The 20,097-nt window shown below is 42.2% G+C and overlaps 2 protein-coding genes across 5 annotated transcripts in view; both read right to left on the reverse strand.

The window, feature by feature from the left end:
• The window catches only part of LOC306942856 (laminin subunit alpha-5-like), a gene marked incomplete at both ends in the record, with an annotated part of 60,228 nt that extends 49,354 nt beyond the window's left edge, over nucleotides 1-10,874 (reverse strand). Inside the window, 2 exons of the mRNA XM_079529002.1 lie at nucleotides 9,836-9,942; nucleotides 10,869-10,874. Of these exons, the coding sequence (XP_079385128.1) occupies nucleotides 9,836-9,942; nucleotides 10,869-10,874 (113 nt within the window). The remainder of the gene's footprint in view (nucleotides 1-9,835; nucleotides 9,943-10,868) is intronic.
• A 4,366-nt stretch (nucleotides 10,875-15,240) lies between these two features.
• The window catches only part of LOC306943295 (small ribosomal subunit protein eS21), a gene marked incomplete at its 3' end in the record, with an annotated part of 200,801 nt that continues 195,944 nt past the window's right edge, over nucleotides 15,241-20,097 (reverse strand). The window contains exons 1-6 of one of the 4 annotated variants that reach the window (XM_079529530.1): nucleotides 18,573-18,631; nucleotides 17,950-18,030; nucleotides 17,311-17,374; nucleotides 16,389-16,460; nucleotides 15,518-15,573; nucleotides 15,241-15,306 (exon numbers count right to left, since the gene is read on the reverse strand). In XM_079529530.1, the coding sequence (XP_079385656.1) occupies nucleotides 15,297-15,306; nucleotides 15,518-15,573; nucleotides 16,389-16,460; nucleotides 17,311-17,374; nucleotides 17,950-17,999 (252 nt within the window). In that variant the 5' untranslated portion in view covers nucleotides 18,000-18,030; nucleotides 18,573-18,631. Of the gene's footprint in view, nucleotides 15,307-15,513; nucleotides 15,574-16,388; nucleotides 16,461-17,310; nucleotides 17,375-17,949; nucleotides 18,032-18,479; nucleotides 18,539-18,572; nucleotides 18,632-20,097 lie in introns of those variants that run through there. The other 3 variants (XM_079529531.1, XM_079529529.1, XM_079529532.1) reach the window with 3 other exon arrangements.

Raw genomic sequence — 20,097 nt, forward strand, 5'->3', positions numbered from 1 at the left:
AATTAACTACTTAACCCAGCCCTATTTTGAGACATTCACTATACAAATAGCAGATCTACAAGCTCACAACGCGTTGATCGCGATGTGTTGTGAGCTTGTAGATCGGCTATTTTCGCTGAAGACATGTGGTGTAGAAGGGAATAAGAGCAGAACAACTAAAGAGTCAAAGGTCAAATTTATTTTAAATATTGAGGGTCTAAGTGGACGTGATTAAAAATGAATCCAAATGAAACCAACATTAATATAAAAAACATTGATGTTAGTGCTGTCAAACAAGTCTATGAAGCTATCTATGAAATCTATGAAAAAGTATAATATACAACACAATTTTTTACATTATGTAGTGGGGGTCCCTACTTCATCTATCTCTCAGCTAAGGGGTCCTTGGCCTTAAAAACATTGAAAACCCCTGCAGTACAATAATGACAAAATGATACGATCATACGATGTGATAGGTTCAAAGGCAGCCAGCTTTGAGAATAATGAGCTTGTGTTGGACTATCACTTATTTATAGTGAAAAGTGACAAGAAAGATGGAAGACAAATGCACACTTATGCATACACACATGCACGCGGACACACACAGGGACTGAGGAGAATTACGCGTGCGTGTGTGTGTGTAACAGAGTAACAGTATTCTGTCTGTATACCCACTTAAAACCTCCATGGTACTTGAATAGACCCAACTCAATGTCCTTTCTCTGCTAGGACACACTCATGTATATTGTTATGTCATTGGAGGGGTTGGAGGCATTTTCCCAGAATGATACTTTTTTATGTTTGTGCATGTTACAGATCAGTATCATCACCCCCACCCCCACAACCCACCCCACCCACCCATTCATGTCAACTAAACACTTCTTAAAGCATCTGTATTCTGGGAAGAACCTTTGCAGAAAATAGCAGATCTACAAGCTTACAATGTGTCAGGGACAGGAAGTCATTCTGGTTTGGTTCTGTGTTTGTCTGAGAAGAAAATCCCCAGGTAAAGATACCCACAGCAAACATATCCAAGAACACCTGAGCAGCTGTGTGTGTGTGTGTGTGTGTGTGTGTGTGTGTGTGTGTGTGTGTGTGTGTGTGTGTGTGTGTGTGTGTGTGTGTGTGTGTGTGTGTGTGTGTGTGTGTGTGTGTGTGTGTGTGTGTGTGCGTGCGTGCGTGTTTGTGTTTTCACAGGCACTCTGGAGTGCTGCCATCTAATTAAGCCACAGGAACCACTTTGGAAGATGAAAGAGTAGACCATACCCTACACACAGATCCCCCCAACACTCCCTACCACACACACACACACACACACACACACACACACACACACACACACACACACACACACACACACACACACACACACACACACACACACACAGAGAACAGCTGGCGATGCCATGTAATAACATTATTTGCAGCACCTCATGGAAGACAGAGAAACAGAAAGCTAAGTAGAAAGCCAAGTAGACAGACAGACAGGCAGGCAGGCAGGCAGGCAGGCAGGCAGGCAGGCAGGTAGGCAGGCAGGCAGGCAGGCAGGCAGGCAGACACTCTGTCTGTAGCTGTGGAGAAGTTGATTGAGCTCGATACCTGAGGCAGGCCTAGGAATGGAATTAGCATGGAATGGGTGGCAGAGGAAACCAACGATCTTATCTGGAAAGAGTGGTCTTCCTCCTGAACATACGTTGTACCAACTCCATAAAGTGTAAAATGGGACCCTTATTTTCACTCTTGATTTTATTGTGCAGATGCACATAGATAGACAAAATGACAAGGACACATGGACGGAGCAACAGGTAGCAGATAAAATAAATAAATGATAGCAGAGATACACACTTGAGTCATTAAAATCCTTACTGTCAATTTATAAATGTGTAACTCTGAGAGTCTACAGATACTCTGAGTTTAATGAACACAAATGACAGAGACACATTCAGGTAAAGGGACAGACAGGTGTCTCAGCAGTGTCTCCACAGTGTCCAGAGGTCGCGTACCACACACTTCCTCTGTGTTTACCACACCGTCTGTCCTACACATGTTGAACTTTGGCCTGGCCTGTCAACTCACTGTCACATTGACACACACACACACACACACACACACACACACACACACACACACACACACACACACACACACACACACACACACACACACACACACACACACACACACACACACACACACACACACACACACACACACACACACACACACACACACACACACACGGTGTCTGTGACTATCACTACAATGCATGCAGGCACACACACAAGTATGCTGCAGGGTCAGTGACCTTGTGTGGTTTGGGTCAGTCTGTAGGCAGGGTGTTAATGCAGCGGAACTCCATTGACTGACACACTAGAACATTCCACAGGACTGCAGAACCGGCCGACAGGCCGTAGGGTTGCACAAATACGCAAATATGAGACTGCTGGCAAGTCATTTATTTTCAGGAGGATATGGCCCTTGAGACGCAGTATTTCTTTTCAAGGTGGTCCTACCACAGTAGTGACTTCCAAACCTTTTTATGTTCAAGGACCCCCCAATTTGAGAAGCATTAGGCGACGGACCCTCATTTGAAACGGTTTTATCTCTGGGACCGTCAAATTCTGTGTTAATTTAACTCTGAGAGAGTACAAATGTACAGTAACTGGCGTTCGGGTGGTGCACCGGTGACTGCCCACCATCACAGATCGGTTGTGGGTTCAAATCTACCATGGTGCATCTGGCTTTGTCAAGCGTCTATCTAAATCGAATACAATTGGCCAGTGTCGGGGGGAGGGAAGCCGGGCGGGGAGGCTGATATCACTAATAGTGGGCCGGAGCGGTGCGGCATCTGTCAGCAGGGAGTGTTGGGCAGGAGGAGTAGAACGGAAGCTCTGAGTCTACGACCTCCTGGTGGGGGCTCCTCACTGGCAGGTGAGTCAGGATACAACAGCAGTGATAACACATAAAGGTGTGTAGGGAGAAATTATTTGGCATAATGACTAAATTGTGGAGAAACAAACAAAAGACAAATGTAGGCAAACCCCTAACCATTACCTGCTGGTTCATGTAACCCTTTTCTCTGGCTCTCTTTCTTACATGTCAATCATATTTTAGACCATGAAGTGACCTCACAGTTGACAGCACATCAGGAGCAATTAGGGGTTCAGTGTCTTGCTCAAGGACACTTTGACACTAACTCTGGGGGAGCCCGGGTTCGAACTGGAAACCTTGCCATCCGGCCACTCTACCCTTGAGCCACCGCCCCCCCGAAAAACACCCATGTCTCTGCGTCCAATAAGAAGAGGATTAACCTGAGCTAAGAGGAGAACAGGAAGGGTCAACAACGACCACAATAAATCCACAAAAAGTGGGTTAAAGCTCCAGCCTTCCCACAGCTCATTACAAGATTTCTCTGCCATATATTTTGCGAGCAGGTTGTTCTGAAAAAAAGAGGGCCTTGAACTCAGCTTTGAAAGACTCGGGTTTGTCCTGAGAGGGTCAGGTTTTCAGCAGAGCTAGTTCAGTTTACGGTGTGTAATGATAATGTACTTACTTAGTGGCAACACAGAAATGTGAGGGGAGGGTTGACTGGCATTGGTGGGTTCTGTACACTAAAGTAACCCAGAGTTTACTGTGTATATGATTAATACTATATACTTTAGTGGGAAAATGCACGAAGGGAGCATGCATTGAGCACTGGAGATAAATATCCCTTCATGTAGTACATTTGTTTAGTGCATTATTATAAAGGAATTTCTTTTCATGATTATAAATTGAACAGCATATAGCTAAAGTGGCTAGTGTTTACTCCATTAACTGGTTGGAGATTGAAAGGTTTAGGCCATTGGTTTGACGCAGTTTGAAGCCTGGGGACATGGCTCCCTGCCAGCAGGGCCATTACAGCCCCACCACGGCCCCAGGCAGCAGGTTAGGGTCCATTTGGTTCCTGACTATTCATCATTTAGCTGGAGTACTGGGACCACCTGGAAACCCCTCAAGGTATTATAGGACCAAACAACGCTAGAAACATTTCAATTCATTAGCCTGGATTACACAACAGGAACAAACAGGGCTGGTTACGGTTCGATTTATTATCTGCACTACAGAATAGAATGTGGCAAGTACGGTAAGTTTAATTCATAGGCCTGGTTTCCACTCCAGGATCAGATAGGGCTAGTAGTGGTTTCCTTCACTAGCCTCGTTTACAAATATGTGCCACGTCAACTAGTTGTATTAACATGTCATTGTCAAAAAGGACAACCAGGACACACTCACACACTATCTTGCGCCATGCCTTAACCCTTATCCCTAGAATAGTTCAAATAGCCGATCTACAAGCTCACAATGTCTCGATGTAGATCGGCTAGTTGAACTATTTTAAAATGTTTTTCAAAATAGTAAAAAATGGCAAATACGTTTAGGGATAAGGGATAAGGGTAGCGCAAGATGTGTGCATTTTTAAGTGGTGCAACCACTTCATTACGGAGCTTTGTGTGTCTCTGGCTGCCTGGCTGGGTCTGTCCCTGGCTGCCTGTGTCTGTCCGAGCATGAAAATAGCATTTGGTTGGTTTTCAAAACCAAGTGTCACTGTTGTGCAGCCTAACACACACATACATATTAACTGTATATATGATGATTTCAGGTGTGACAGTATAGTACAGTGACAGTACAGTAGAGGGACCCCTGGGGACCCCCACACGGTAACTCTGTCATTTCTCAACCGTTTCGGAAGTGGGGCGGCTCTCTGGAACCGCCCGGCACCCTGGGCGCGTTCCTGGGGGTCTGGATGTTCCGGGGACCCCCCGCGGACCCCAGGGACCCCCACACGGTAACTCTTGTCATTTCTCGACCGTTTCGGACGCGGGGCGGCTCGCTGGAACCGGGCCGGCACCCTGGGCGCGTTCCTGCGGGTCTGGAAGTTCCGGGAACCCCCTGGGGACCTCCACACAGAGTTGCACCACTTACTTCACACGGGTGTTCTTTTTAGAAAATAACCTGGTTTCCACTAAAGAGCTAATTTAGGCTAATCATGCAGGCCTTATAGACAGCCCAATTTCCATACAGAACCAAAAGGGGGCTTAAATTATCTCCATGATTATTCGTCATTATTCTGAGCTCCACTACAGTGTCAATCAGGGACAGTTCATCATCAGACTATTTTCCATACAGACGCTAATGAGATGGTTCATTATTAATTAGGCTGATTTCCACTAACACTCAGTGCTACCCAAATTATAATAGCTCTGTTTTGTGGTTATAACAGCGCTAGCTGAGGTAGACTCAGATTCATACTATTTACATACTTTACAGTTTATTTCTGTAAAGTATGTAATAGTATTGTACTATGTATGAAAGCCTATAGTCCTAAAATACTAGAAGTATTTTAGTTTTTCTGACAGAGGAAGCAGTTGAATTGCCCGTTTCAGAGCCAAAACTATTGGGGAAAGTGTTCATGTGAACTGTCTTGTATGGTTAGGTTGTAAGTTAAACTGCCTAGTTCTAAACTGGGGCTTGGAAATTATTCCCAACTTAAACATCAGGTGATATGTTTACTCTGATGTTTAGAGAAAGAGACAGATGGGGAGAAGGACAGAGATGGAGTGAGGGAAGAGTGAGAAACAGATCAAGACAAAAGCACAGAGACAGAGAGACTAGACGAGATAGAGCCAGATATGCATTCAAAGCAGAGAATCGGATTGAAGACTGGCATGTCAGAGAGAGCGAGAGAACAATATAGAAGAGATAAATTAAAGCAGCTCTGTAACTCTTCTCCTCTTCTACCCCAGATTTGAACCTCGTTTTTTTTTTATGTGCTGACATTTTTACCATTGAGTTAATAGATTCGGCCTGCTTGCTCAGAGGATAAACTGAATCTTGACCATCAGGCCAAAATTCGTGTCAGATCCTGTGACCTTTGACACGATCTAAATGTCTCAATTGAAGAGCAGGGAGTAAAAGGTTGTATTAACATACATTTATTCATAAAAAAGTTACATAGTGAGAATTTATTAGAATGGAAATAAATTATAAAGAACTAGAAAAAGTGCCCTTCTGGGCACAGGTCTCCACCAGGAGGATAGGACTGTGTGAGATGTTTGGCAAAATGTTTAGGAGTAATATAAACATGTTTTTTTGTTTTTTGCAACAATTTTCTTCATTTTGTTGAGGAAATGCAGAGCCAGATCACTCATAGCATCTCTGAGGATAGAATTCTGGATGAGCAGGACATTTTGAACAAAACTCCTGAAAACTTTGGAAGGCAATGTTAGCCAATCAGTGTAGAATCTGAGAAATCCAACAGACTCGTCTTGATCACATGACTACAGAGATCATGTGTACCGAGTTGCGTGAGATTTGGATGAAATCTATGACTAACATAAGCAATGTGTTTTGCAGAAATCGGCCTCATGGTGGCGCTATAACCGGCAGATGTGGAGGGATGCAGAGACAATGTTTTTCCATGGCCTCTAGGGAGTGCGCATACATACTTGTATACAGATCGATGCAGTTATAGCTAAAAACAGGAATTGGCCTGTTATAGTGCCACCATGAGGTTGATTTGGAGAAAAAAATTGTGGCATGTCGTCCTCGGCCTAGTGGAAATGTGCATGTATAATTTCACGGAAATTGCACACTGTTTTTTTATTTGTGGCATTTTGTTCGAAACGGACCAAACATGTGAGCTTTGGAAGCCAATCTTAGCCAATCAGGATGGAAGATGGGAAATGGTGCAGATCCGAGTTGATCACATGACTATGGAGATAGTTTCTACCGAATTGTGTGATGTATGGATAAAATGTGTACGAGTAATCTACAGAAATGTGTTTTGCCTAAATCGGCCTCATGGTGGCGCTATAACAGGCCGTTGAAGAATATTTGGGTTCGTCGTTGGCATCCAGGGAGTGTGTGTGCAAAGTTTGGCATGGATCGGGCCAACGGTGGCGGAGATTAGCTGGTAACAGACGGACGGAAGGAAGGAAGGAAGGACGGACGGACGGACCCACACACACACACACACACACACGGACGGAGTGCAAAACATACTCTCTCCCCATGCCTTCGGCCTGGTGGAGACAATAATGATAGTAAACATAGAAACAGAGAGATGAGACAGGACAAGAGATAAAAGAGAGGAAAAGTGAGGAGAAAGAAACGCAAAAGAGAAAATGAGAGATGGAGGTATAAATCACACCTGTGTGAAGTGAGGGGTGCTCTTATCATTATACATACATCATCTCATGAACAACTACATTTATGTGATTGGTTGGTAAAATTTAAGTCATATTTGGCATTTGACATTTGACCTAATTTCTCCTTTCATTTGATTGTCAATGGCAATTATGAGACACGTGGGGACAAGATTTAGCGGACATTTGACCTAATTTCTCCTTTCATTTGATTGTCAATGGCAAATATTGAGACGTGTGGGGACAAAAGCTGTATATAGGAGGGGCTAGCACCCCTCAAAAAAGAAAGCAAGAGAAGTTGTTTTACCTCATTAACAATTCTCTCTCTCTCTCTAACTGAACTCTAGAACTAATCCACTTCCTGGTTGCCTAGGAGATGCCAGGGGAGCGGGGAATAGCCCACATGTTGCCATGGTAACTATTCCGCCAATGGAACCCCTCAAACTCCCCACTGTGTATATGTGCACACGCACGCACGCACCCACGCGCGCACACGCGCACACACACACACACACACACACACACACACACACACACACACACACACACACACACACACACACACACACACACACACACACACACACACACACACACACACACACACACACACACACACACACACACACACACACACACACACACACGTCTCCATGCACACATGGAGCAGCTCCATGGTTTGAGTGTTGCTTGGTTAAAGAGAGAAAGATGGCAAGAAAGAATGTGTTCTCTATTACCTCTTTCATCTTTCTTTTATTATGCATTAATTTCTTCTTCTTAGCTTGTCTCTCCTTTCTCCATCTACTCTCATGTCCCACCCCTTCTCCTCAGTTTCCCCTCTTCTCCTTTCCCCCTTTCTCCTCTCCTCTCACCCCATCCTCTCCTCTCACCCCTTCCATCCTCTCCTCTCCTCTCACCTCACCTCACCTCACCTCACCTCACCTCACCTCACCTCACCTCACCTCACCTCACCTCTCCTCTCCTCTCCTCTCCTCTCCTCTCCTCTCCTCTCCTCTCCTCTCCTCTCCTCTCCTCTCCTCTCCTCTCCTCTCCTCTCCTCTCCTCTCACCCCTTCCATCCTCTCCTCTCCTCTCCTCTCACCTCTCCTCTCCTCTCCTCTCCTCTCCTCTCCTCTCCTCTCCTCTCCTCTCCTCTCCTCTCCTCTCCTCTCCTAGTTGAATGACAGTGTGATGTCACATAGGGAAGCTTCTCTCAGCACTTCCCTCTATAAGCTACAGCTGGGATGACGACATGATGATTGGTGTAAAAGAACACTGTCAGCACATGGACATGTGCACGCACGCGCATGCGCGCACACACACACACACACACACACACACACACACACACACACACACACACACACACACACACACACACACACACACACACACACACACACACACACACAGCGTTGGATTACTGAGGCAGCAGTAGCTCACTATTCTATTCTATCCTACAGTCCTGTTACCATGGTCCTTGAGGTCCATAGCATGGTAGCTGTTAGCTTGTAGACACATTCCGCTGCCTCTCCACCACCCTCACAGTCAAAGATGTAGCTTGTAGACACATTCCTCTGCCTCTCCACCACCCTCATAGTCAAAGATGTTTGGAGATGAGAGGAACCACTATGCAGGTATCTCCTTGTCCGTCTGTCTCTTCCTGTCTCCTCAATTCACTTTAGTTGTTCCTTGATAAAATGTTGTCCCACATCAACACCTCTGAATAGTGTGAGTGCCTCTGCCCCCCCCCCCCCCCCCCCCCCTCTTCTCACACCCTTTTCACTGTTGGCCCCACAACTAGACCTTCTCCTTCGCTGTAGATGTGTACTGCATCTTTATCTTGAAAACGGAGCAGTTTACCGGTCTTGTGTGTACAGCAAACATAATTAACATAACCGCAATGTAGACGCAGTAAAGTTTTATATCGTTCACAAACTTAGGCGGGGAACAGCCCGCGACGTCCTCGTGTACCCAGCCTCTAAAATTCACGATCCCTACTGTGTGTCACTACCCCCACCAAAACACACACACACACACACACACACACACACACACACACACACACACACACACACACACACAGACACACAGACACACACACACACACAGTCATAACTCCTGATAGTATTGAGATTTCCAACATGTCCAACTGTAGATACAACCAGATGATAACACTGTCCTAAGCATTCCTCAGGGGCCTCCCTTTATATTCTCTATCTCAGATATAGAACCCAAACACGCACGCACACTGCAAAAGATCCCCCCCAGTAGTCCATATAGCGCTTCAATTACAGCTCCTCTCTGCATTCTCTCCCTCTGTGTGTGTGTGTGTGTGTGTGTGTGTGTGTGTGTGTGTGTGATCAAGGAGTGGAGTCTTTGTGTGTGACACTGGAGGGTGGGGGGTAGAGTGTGTGGTACAGGTACCTACATGCCCAACTCTTTGTCTCTTTTAACAAAACACTTCAAACATGCAGTCCTGGTGGCCCCTTCCCTTCCCTCTAACCATCCTTTCTCTCTTTTACCCTGTCTCTCTCTGTCAGTGAATGGGCCGCCGTTACACTTGCTGTTTAATGAACACTGTCTCCCTCCCACCTCTACTCTAATTTATTTCTCCCAAACACTTGTCCAGTCCCTCTCTTCTGTCTCCCATCCCTCCTGCCATCTCACCGGTTTTCTGTCTTCTTCTGTCTGTGACCACCTCTCTTCACCCTCCCTCTCAATCCATCTTTCATCTCGCAGGCCTTCTTTTTCTGGATTTGAGGGAGCCTTGAAATCTGCACGGACAAACATGCAGAGACATGAAGGGACAAGAGGCAGAGAGAGAGAGAGAGAGAGAGAGAGAGAGAGAGAGAGAGAGAGAGAGAGAGAGAGAGAGAGAGAGAGAAGAAACTTGGGGTCAGGCAGAAAAGCAAGAGCGTGAGAGGGATTAAGGAATCATTTAAAATAGAGAATAAGAGCAATCGCAAAAGAACAGAATGACGGTTTAGATTATAATGATAAGAAAATAAAAAGTGATAATGGCAGTGATAAGACTAAGAATGAGCTAAAGAATGAGCTAGACTAGAGTGAAGAGAAGAAAGAGCAGCTGATTTTCTGTGAGATTAAAAATAGCATGTGTATAGAAAGAAATGATTATGCACTTTTACTTTACTAATAAGAAATCACTCTTGTGTGAACTGAGCAGTGCAACTATACATTTATTGTTATAGTTACTGTACTGTACTGTGCTCTGTACTGTACTGTAGTGTACTGTGCTCTATACTGTACTTTGATTATTTTTGGAAAACATCTTTGAGAAATGTCAGTTACCGTGTGGGCCGTGGGGGTCCCCGGAAAAACATCCAGACCCCCAGGAACGTACAGACATGTACAGGGACATACATAGGCACACACATAGCTGTGTAATGGAGCGGAGGCACCGCTAAAAAAAAAATATATATATATATATATATATATAAATTCATAGTCACATCATGACATACAAGGTCATACGACATATAAGGTCCAAACCATCTGTACCTTTTGTGTCTGAAAGGGCTGAAACAAAATGTTCTTTGTTTGCTCTGTGTGTGTGTGTTCAGTTTCCGTTCGCCTCTACCTACCTATGAAAGGTATGTGTGCATATGTACGTGTGCGTGGTATGCATGGGGCCAGGTGAGGGGTACTGGGCAGGTAAAGGGGCTTTTACATACTACAGTACCTTCATGTTTAGATCATTGTGATGCCTGTCACAACACGCTCCATTCACCTACCAAGCTTCCAAGCCCAGGGCTGAGACACACACATGCATCACTCCTTCAACTGTTGTGAGCAGGAAGGGTTTTTGTTCCAAAACGAGATGACCACACAACACGAGACATACAGTATAGCCTCCTGTTAGAAAGGAACAAGAGGGCTATTTTAACAAGAAATACAGATGAATGAAGAATGTGCTTGTAGCAAACAGGACACATTGTATTGAAGAAAACCAAAGACATGAATACAAGCATATTTGCAAGGTGCTTACAGTAGAGGTGTCTGAGTCTGAATTAGACCCTTATGTCAGTCTCACGTGTCCCATCTCTCTGTCCTTTTCCCACCTTTCTGGAATGATGCACACACTGCTAAGAAAAATCTAAAAAGACAATAGCAATATGTAAAAAGGCAGGTAATGTTACTAAATCCCCAGACATATTTGCAAGGTCCAAAGGTGCTTAGGTAGGTTAGGCTTTCACAGTAAAAGGAATCTAAATCAGGGTTAACGAGACACAAGGTATGGAGGGTAAGGGATGGGTGCCGGGGATGTGTGTGTGTGTGTGTTTGAGGGGCCTCATCTTGACCTTGGTGCTCCCGCGTCATCCCTGAGCCAACAGGGGATTAGAACCTGCTTGTCAAGAAGGGGCCATTGGCCAGGGGCCAACATGACTTCACCCTGCTGGGAGTGTGCATGTGTGTGCACATGTATGAGAGATAGAGGGAGGAAGACAGAGAGAAAGAGAGACAGTGTGTTCCTGTGTGTAACTATAAGACAGAAAGACACAGATAATGAAAATGAGTGTGTGTGTGTGTGTGTGTGTACAAGATGTGAATCTATATGAGGTTGCCTAAGAATCAAAGAAAGGAAAAAAAATACTGTTTCATGTATTTTTATGTAAAAGACGGTGAAAATGTGTCTGAAGAAGAGGAGTCTGCACACCTCCAATCCTTGGGGGGCTCCAAGCCAGATTTCAATCAATTCACTTGAAACTAGTAAAAAACATTTACAAGTGACTATTCTAACAATGTGGTTCAATAGGATCACTATGAATCTGCTCCTCGTGTACAATTCTCACATTTAAACAATTAATTTTAATTTAAAACATACCAGTATCAGGATTCCTCCCAACATTAATTTGAAATGGAGGGGGTGCTGTGGCCTAATGAAACTCAATGTGGGGGCTGTGACATGAATATTTTTGAAAACGTAGATCCTTCAACAGAGATAATATAGGCCTATAATGAACTATGAATAGAGATGGTCTCTACCTGTACAGAGGAGAACTGAAAGCAAGACAACAGTGAGGTTGAGGGAGAAAGCGTGCATTGTCAGGCGCAACAGGGTCGCCAGATGTTTCAGACTAATATCCCCCGGAGGACACAGACATCTACAGGCAGATGTTTAAACTGTCTTTTTAACGTTCAAAGTTAACATAAATATCAAAGGATCAAATGTTTGACCAACGCCTCACTGCTATCACCATATCTCGCTCTAATAAAAGAGAAACACACGTGATTACGATTAAAGGAGAGCTATGTCTATTCTAGTCTTGACCCAACTGAAAGGTACCATTATAATAGTTAATGAATTTTGAACCGGTTTGGGTTTCTCTAATGCATTATTTTTTTTAAACTAGCCAGTTCATATTAAATTAAGCATTGAAACAAAACCTGTTGCAAGTCAGTTGCCAAGGACACTCCAAGCGAGCCTCATCTCATTCCCAACTTATCTGAGCCCTTTCAATTCCTCACTCGTGGGAGAGGTGAAGATATATAGGTTCAAATCCCACAAGGCCTGTTTTCCCACAGTGAGATAAGAGGCAGGTGGCTAACGGCCTGTAATCAGGAAGTGATGTAATGACAAGACTCAGCTGATGGAGAAGAGGACACTCACTCCAGGGTCAGTCATTTCACCTGGTTGTAGGTGAAGAGAACGGGGAGAGAGAGAAAGACAGGAGGGAGAGTGAGAGAGAGTGGCTGGAGAGAACAAGGCAAACACCAACGCTTAGTAAAGCTGAATGTATAATTCATTGTGGGATTATCAAGAAAAAACTTGAAAATCTCTAACTTTCTTAAAGGGATATTTCACTTAAAAAAACATTTGGTCATTGTATTGTATCGTCTACTCAGGCTTATGTGAACACCCCAGACAGTTGCTTGATTCAGTATTTAGATATTTATGTTAGCTGCCCCGCAACCTTCAAAACTTCACTTTAACCATGATAGATTCATAGAAAACACCCATCCTTTTTTTCTGGTGACTGATATTGTCCTCCTAATATGTGAGAGGGCCGTGTTTTTTTCAATTACTGTCTATTTATCTTTTTTCCAAAAGAATGAAAGTGAAATATCCCTTTAAGGCTTCATTTAACTTTGTGCAGAGAAAAAAGAGATAGCGAGAGAAAGATATTTAGAGACAGAGAGAGTACAGTAGAGAATGACTTTCCCCATTTTGTATTGTACTTGCTTTGGCAATGTAAACGTTTGTTTTCTCATGCCAATAAAGCTCCTTTGAATTTAATTGAATGACAGGAGCAGAGAATGGGGGAGGCAAGAAAGAGATGACACCAGATGATGTAGACTATAGTCTGTCATATAGGAAAGCCAGGGGACAGAGGAGAAAGATGTGGACTAGTTGAGATTCAAGGCATGTAGCGGAGAAGAGACGAAGCAGTGTGTGTGGGAAAGACAGGAATTAAGTAGTGACAGCTGACATTCAGTCTGTATTTAGGCTCAGAGACACAGAAACATCCCCATACTATGTTTAAGCTAATGACAGCTATATCCCCTCCATACCTTCCCCAGGCCCTGTCATTCACGCAGACATCCATTTCATTTGCTCACTGGTTATTTGAATGCCAGAGGGTTCTTAGAAAAACTCCAGAAGTGTTTTGATCTTGAGTGAGATAATTACCATGTGTAACTGTGACACGTAATTAAAAAAGTGATTCATGGCACAAATGATAAGTAATTAGGGTACCCCCCCCAAAAAAAAGAAATGAAAGAAGGCAAATGCTTTGTTGAGAAAAGTACATGTTTAACAGCAAGTATTGTTGCTATTAAGAGATAACATTTCTCTGACACTTGACAAATATGTCTAGAAAAATGACTGAATAAATGTGTTGGCCTAACCCCACCCACCAATGTTCCCACCGCTTTCATTGACAAATGCATGTTTCCTCATAGGACATAGGCTCACTCTGGATATAGAGTAGCAATAATTGATTGTATCCATTTATTGTCAAATGCTTCCATCTAGTGGCTAAAGTTTGTACATTAGTGGTTGTATAGATTCTAAATCTAAACCACCAACCTATTTTCTAAACTTACAGAATAATCTTTGTCCATCACAGTTTAGAACTTTAGAAAATATGTTAGCTTTCTTAAGTTTATAAACTTTAGAAAATAGTGATATTTGTCAAAATACAAATAGCTTTATAGCCTATTACAAAAATCATCACTAGTGTTTGTTCAGTCCATCTATCGTCTTTCCATCTCCTTAGTTAACAGAAGACATCTTCAGGTCAGGATATAAATTTTATCAGGAGAGAACTCATACAAAATGGCCAAACAAGTGCAATTGAAGTGATGACAGAAAGAACTGAGAAGACAAAACTGAAACACGATACAAATTGAAGCTGATAAATGCTCTCCCATGATTGATCAACCCACCTAAAAATGTATTTTCCACTTGACATTAGCTTTGTTAGAAGCTAAACCTTAGCCTTGCCAGAGGAAAAAAAATCCATCATTTACATGAGTAGTCATTCACATCAATCACTAGAACTTTGAAGATAGTTTCCTATCGTGACTGATCACATGGGATCACTCACGTTCTCTCTGAACATGGGAAAGCCCACATGGTCAGTCTGGACTGGCTTGGGCTAAGTTTTCAAAACGGACTCGAATTAAATTCAAGTGTCCCCACAAGTTATAAGGGTCAACGATAGGCCTATTATATAGTTGACTCTTGGTGTGAACGGCCATTATGGGCACATAACGTAAACAAACACCATATTCTCATATACTTATGAATTTCCTTGTATCAGTGATATTTAATGTAGGTCCAAATGTTAACATGCATTAGAAATTCTTGGATGCAGATGCTCATTATTTAGGAAATACCTTTATCAGAAGTGTAGTTATAGAGGTCTTTTACTTTATGTTCCAAATATTTGACTCACACTAATCATTGAGACATTAAGTCACAAGTATATGGGGGGGAAAAGGGCTGTAAGAAATACAGAATTTTAAAAATAGTAAAATCCACAGGCAAACTAATTACAATTGAAAAACATGGGCAAATTACTTCTGAGGAGAATATAAGACACAAGAAAGACCTTTTTCTCCATGTTTTTTTATTTTACAAAGTTTCTGTTGCTACAAACACATTTTAGAAGGTCCTGTGGAAAACAAAGGACAATTGATTAGTGATACATTCTGGTCTGGCAGGGACAACAGGCATCTTCATACAACAAAGGATTCTGCACAACACTGAAATAATGCATTTTGTATAGAAAAACGACATCTAAACTGCAGTACGAGTATATGAGAAATGACTCCAGGCGGGAGTCTTTTCTGAACATAATTGACAGAATGAGTAAAGGTCCTTACTTTGAAACAATGCTGTCCTCCTTTGCCAGCCTGAGGAGGGAGTCGTCAGCCTCACCCTACACACACACCAGTCAGTTTAGTCAACCTTTAATTAATATGTGATGAAAGACAAATTCTTGTAGGGCCTTGCAGTGGGATAATGTCACCGTCTTAGACTAATGGGACATGGAGACAATCAGTCTGTTCTGCTCTGCAAATACATCAAGCAAGAAACCACTATATACTTAGGACAACCTCCCCCTTTGAAACATAGATTTGGTGTTGTCACGGAAACGGTCGATCCTCTAAACTATAAGACCTCCTCAAACTGAGCCTCTTATACAACCCACTGACAGCTCCCTGTGAGTACAGGAAATCTCAGTTACATTTGGTCTTCAGTGATAAAAATGGCACATTTGTCCTACTGTCTCATAGGAGGGTTGTGGATACTTCAAAAACCCACCTTCCAGTGATACCATTTGGCAGGTTTATTTTCTCTTCAAACACGCAAGAACAATGGCTACCATTATAGCATGCCAACTTTCCAGGAATAGAAAGCCTGCCGTTTCTATTAGCTTGGATTCCCCAACAATTATTTCACTGGTAGGCGGATTTCTGTAATTTCCACAGCCCTCCTCTGAGACACAGACCGAGGTAGACAAAATGGTACATTACTGAGGACCAATTATAAGACGACTTAGCACTCATTCAGTTTTACTCACGTGTGCACAAACTGAACAAGCAAAAATATATGCCTGTCAAGGCATTACATTTACTGTTTGAGAAAATATTCATGCGACACATCACCAAAACACCATACAACACCATGCTGAAGCTGAGCCTGAAAGGATAATGTTATCATTTTGTGTTCAGGCTACAGTGTGGTACATACCATTCTACGGATGGCACCACAGATGGCGTAGGTCTTGAACTGGCCATTGAAGCGACCGGTCACCTTGTCAACCTGCAGAGGACAGTAAGAAATTAACTCAACAAGGATTGGTAACATTCTCATCCTTCCAGTTCCCCAGCCTACCGTTTACAGTTATCGTTTTTCTGTAAATCCTCAGGTTTATGTCTGAGGAACCAGAACGAACAAAACTTTACTCGTATATGTACCTACCTGTACACAAAACGTAACAAAGTACAGTTTGAATATTGGATGGAAAAATACAATGCACATTTGTATTTGCATTAGGAGTAGGACGATTAGACGACAGAGCAAAGCTCTTGCAAGGTAGTAACATTACTCTTGGTCTGCTCTTGCTTCACTGTCATACCTGGTTATCTCCTGTCACTACAAAACAGCCACTGAGGACAGCACATGGCATGCATGCATTATAAATCCAGGCAAAAGCCTTTATAGCATTTGACATTTTTCCTAAATACATCTACTTAATTTATGGGAAAGAGGCAATAGCATGTTTTATAGACCGTTCTGCATTTTATCTTTCCGTTCTGCAAGTCAACATTAACTTCCCTAGAAGAAATTTCCAAACACACCCAAAACAACCTTGGCAGATGGCATCATTTGTTTTCAAATTGACATCTGTCAGCCTCATGCTATGGGAATATAAATGATGGTGAACATCTCATTATCAGAAGAGATGTTACAGCAGACACTACTGAATGCAAGCATCAACTATGTTCTTCCAGTGTATCTTTATAAAAGATACACTGGAAGATAATTCTTTATTCAATATCTTTCTTCTGATCATGTAAAATATACATCATAAAGTAGGCAGATGAGATTTGTGGTGTCCAGCACCACAAATGGTTATAGACCAATGGAATAGATGTCTTCATCATCTTACCTCAGCAATATTTAGCTGGATAGAGGCATGGTCCTTGGCTCCAATGATTCTGTTGCTAGCAGAGCTGCAAAAAAATATACAAAGGACTTGAAATTGATTGCACTTAATGTGGTTGGGTGCCACTGCTTTCCCACCACAGGGCTAAAAGCAACCATTGAATGTAATTTAGCCCTCCCAGCTTTGAGTACAGTTCAGTATCCAGGTAATACAGTTCTTTACCATTTCAGAACCAATTTGTAGCCTGGACACCGTTTTCATTTCAGAACACATTTTTCTGAATGAGCATGGCTAGCGATTCGGGGCTGGAGTCAAGGCTAGAATCATTCTGCTGTCAACAAAAGCGCTATTCGAGTCTATATGGACTATAACAATTTACCTGTTATGTTTGTTGCCCACACCTAGTACCGAACTAAATTAATTTAAAAAGGTATTTGACACGTCTGCTAAGCAAAATATAAAACTTTTTGGTTTCAAAGACGAAATGGTTAACTAGTGTGATGGAAAATGAGCACCATATCATTGACACCTCAAGGATGTAGCCGTAGTCAATACATGTCATTATTACAGTACGTTAGATTTGTACACTGTCAAGAGTTTGATGAAAACGAAAAATACTAATTTTAAATTGTTGACACTCACCATTTACGTGGGACATACAGGTCCACGAATTCACCAGCGTCGTTCTGCATGTTTAGATATGCTGTTGATCGCCTACAGGATCTGAAGGAGGGAGAAACAGACACACGAACTTATTCATTATGTTCCGTTGTCATGGTATTACAATTTACACTAGTTATGAAAAACTGTACAGATGCATAAACAGATTCAGCTAAGAGTTGATGAGCACTAGCCTAGCGAAAAGTAATGTGCCGACAAGACAGGCACCCATAATCACAAGCTAGACACGATTGTTAGTTACATTCGAATTAGCCGTCCTAAGACTCTAAGTTAATAAAACACATCACCGATTTTGTATATTATTCTGTACCGCAATGCTAACGTGTGCTAAGCTGCTAGCCTACTCGCATCGTAGGTTTGCGTTGCGTGCCGAGGTACCACCATGTATCACATGTGGCTCAACAGTCCGGCAGAACAACAAACATTTAACTTTATGAGAACACCCGTGCGTCAAACCCAACACCAAACCGTCTCAAATGATCAATGAGCACCTTAAGTTTAAACATCATCACAATATTGTCCGCTATTGCGGATTTTAATGTGTTATTTGGTACTTTTATGGCGAGAGCGCTCGCTAAACTCACCGTGTTACGACAAATGGCCGACGGGAAAGAAAGAAAGAGGCTGGACGACCCGGAAGTAAAAATACCTTACTGAAATATGAGTTTAAGAATACGTTTTGCGCCGTCTGCTGTTGTTTATAGTTATTACATCCTTTAAAGTTTAAACTGTACATTCTTAAATAAATACACTAACAAAAAAATAATAATAATAATAATAATAATAATAACAACAACAATAATAATAATAAAACCTATAAGAAAATAGGTAATAATGAAAAAAATATATCAGGCCAGGCCATTAAGATTTCCTTATATATTTTGAATTCTCAGATTGAGTTTTCAGGCATTTAGTATTTTGATGATGAGTGGGTCTAAAATATCTCTTATATGTGTTTGATTGGGTTGTGTTGTAATCATCTTGTATGCTAACTGCAAATTCCATACGTTTCACAGAATTTTCATACCCATTTTATCAATCAGTGACACTATTGCCCTGTGGACCTGATCACCCTGGAATGGTAGAAACCACTCCCACCAGCATAGAAATGTTTTACGTGTCAGACTCAGTCCTCTAGTCTACACCATCTGAAGGTGCTACTGCTACTGCTTTTTCATCAGGTAGCCGTAACAAATATCACCAAATTATAAGGTTTCCAATGATATTATCAAACTTTATGTTGAAGTGTTCTTTGATATCTGTGTTTGTCAGAATGTTTTCTCTTTATGCCACTGTAAAAGTTAAAAGGAAAAATAAGATATAGGGTCAAAGTGATTGTATCATCATCTGCGATACAAAAAAGATATAAAAAACATCAACTTCTCGTTGATGATCAAATATATATATATTTTATATGATGAAACTGTCATGATCAAAATCGAATTTGCGGATAGGCATGAAACTTGCAGTCATTCACCTCCTCAAAATCTGACTTTGAATCACTTGTTTCTCAATCTGCCATTGTCATCTTATTAGGAATGTTAATATTGATCTTTTTCAGGAAAAGGTTTACCAATCCCCAGGTAACAATAACACGCACGCACACACACACACACAATATACGATATACAATAAATGCTATCTTGTTGGCAGTTAATATTTGGCCTTGTTGCCTTGGATTTGTTTTTCTTTTCCAGTCCAACATTCTGACAGTGCTGTGGATACAGACTTTTCAGCTGTGAATGTGAGTGTGGGGAAGGTCTCAACTCTGTTTGTGTAGCAAATAGATATTAAGCTAGAGTATGTAAACCTGAACTAGATCAGTGGTTCCCCACCTTTTCTGGACCAAGAGGCCCACTTGAAAAACCTTGAAAGTGTATATAAGTGTGTGTGTGTGTGTGTGTGTGTGTGTGTGTGTGTGTGTGTGTGTGTGTGTATAACGGTTTGGATGTTTGTGAGCTGTGAGAGTGCATTTTTGTATTTTTTGTGAAAACAATGAAAAATATACTTTTTCATTGGTTTTGGTGGCTGTTAAAGGGATATTTCACTTTCAAAAAATCTTTTGGTCATTTGATCGTCTAATCAGTCCCCCTTCCTATACAAATCCAT

This window comes from Electrona antarctica, assembly GCF_951216825.1.
Source record: "Electrona antarctica genome assembly, chromosome: 2".
NCBI classification, from domain to species: Eukaryota; Metazoa; Chordata; class Actinopteri; order Myctophiformes; family Myctophidae; genus Electrona; species Electrona antarctica.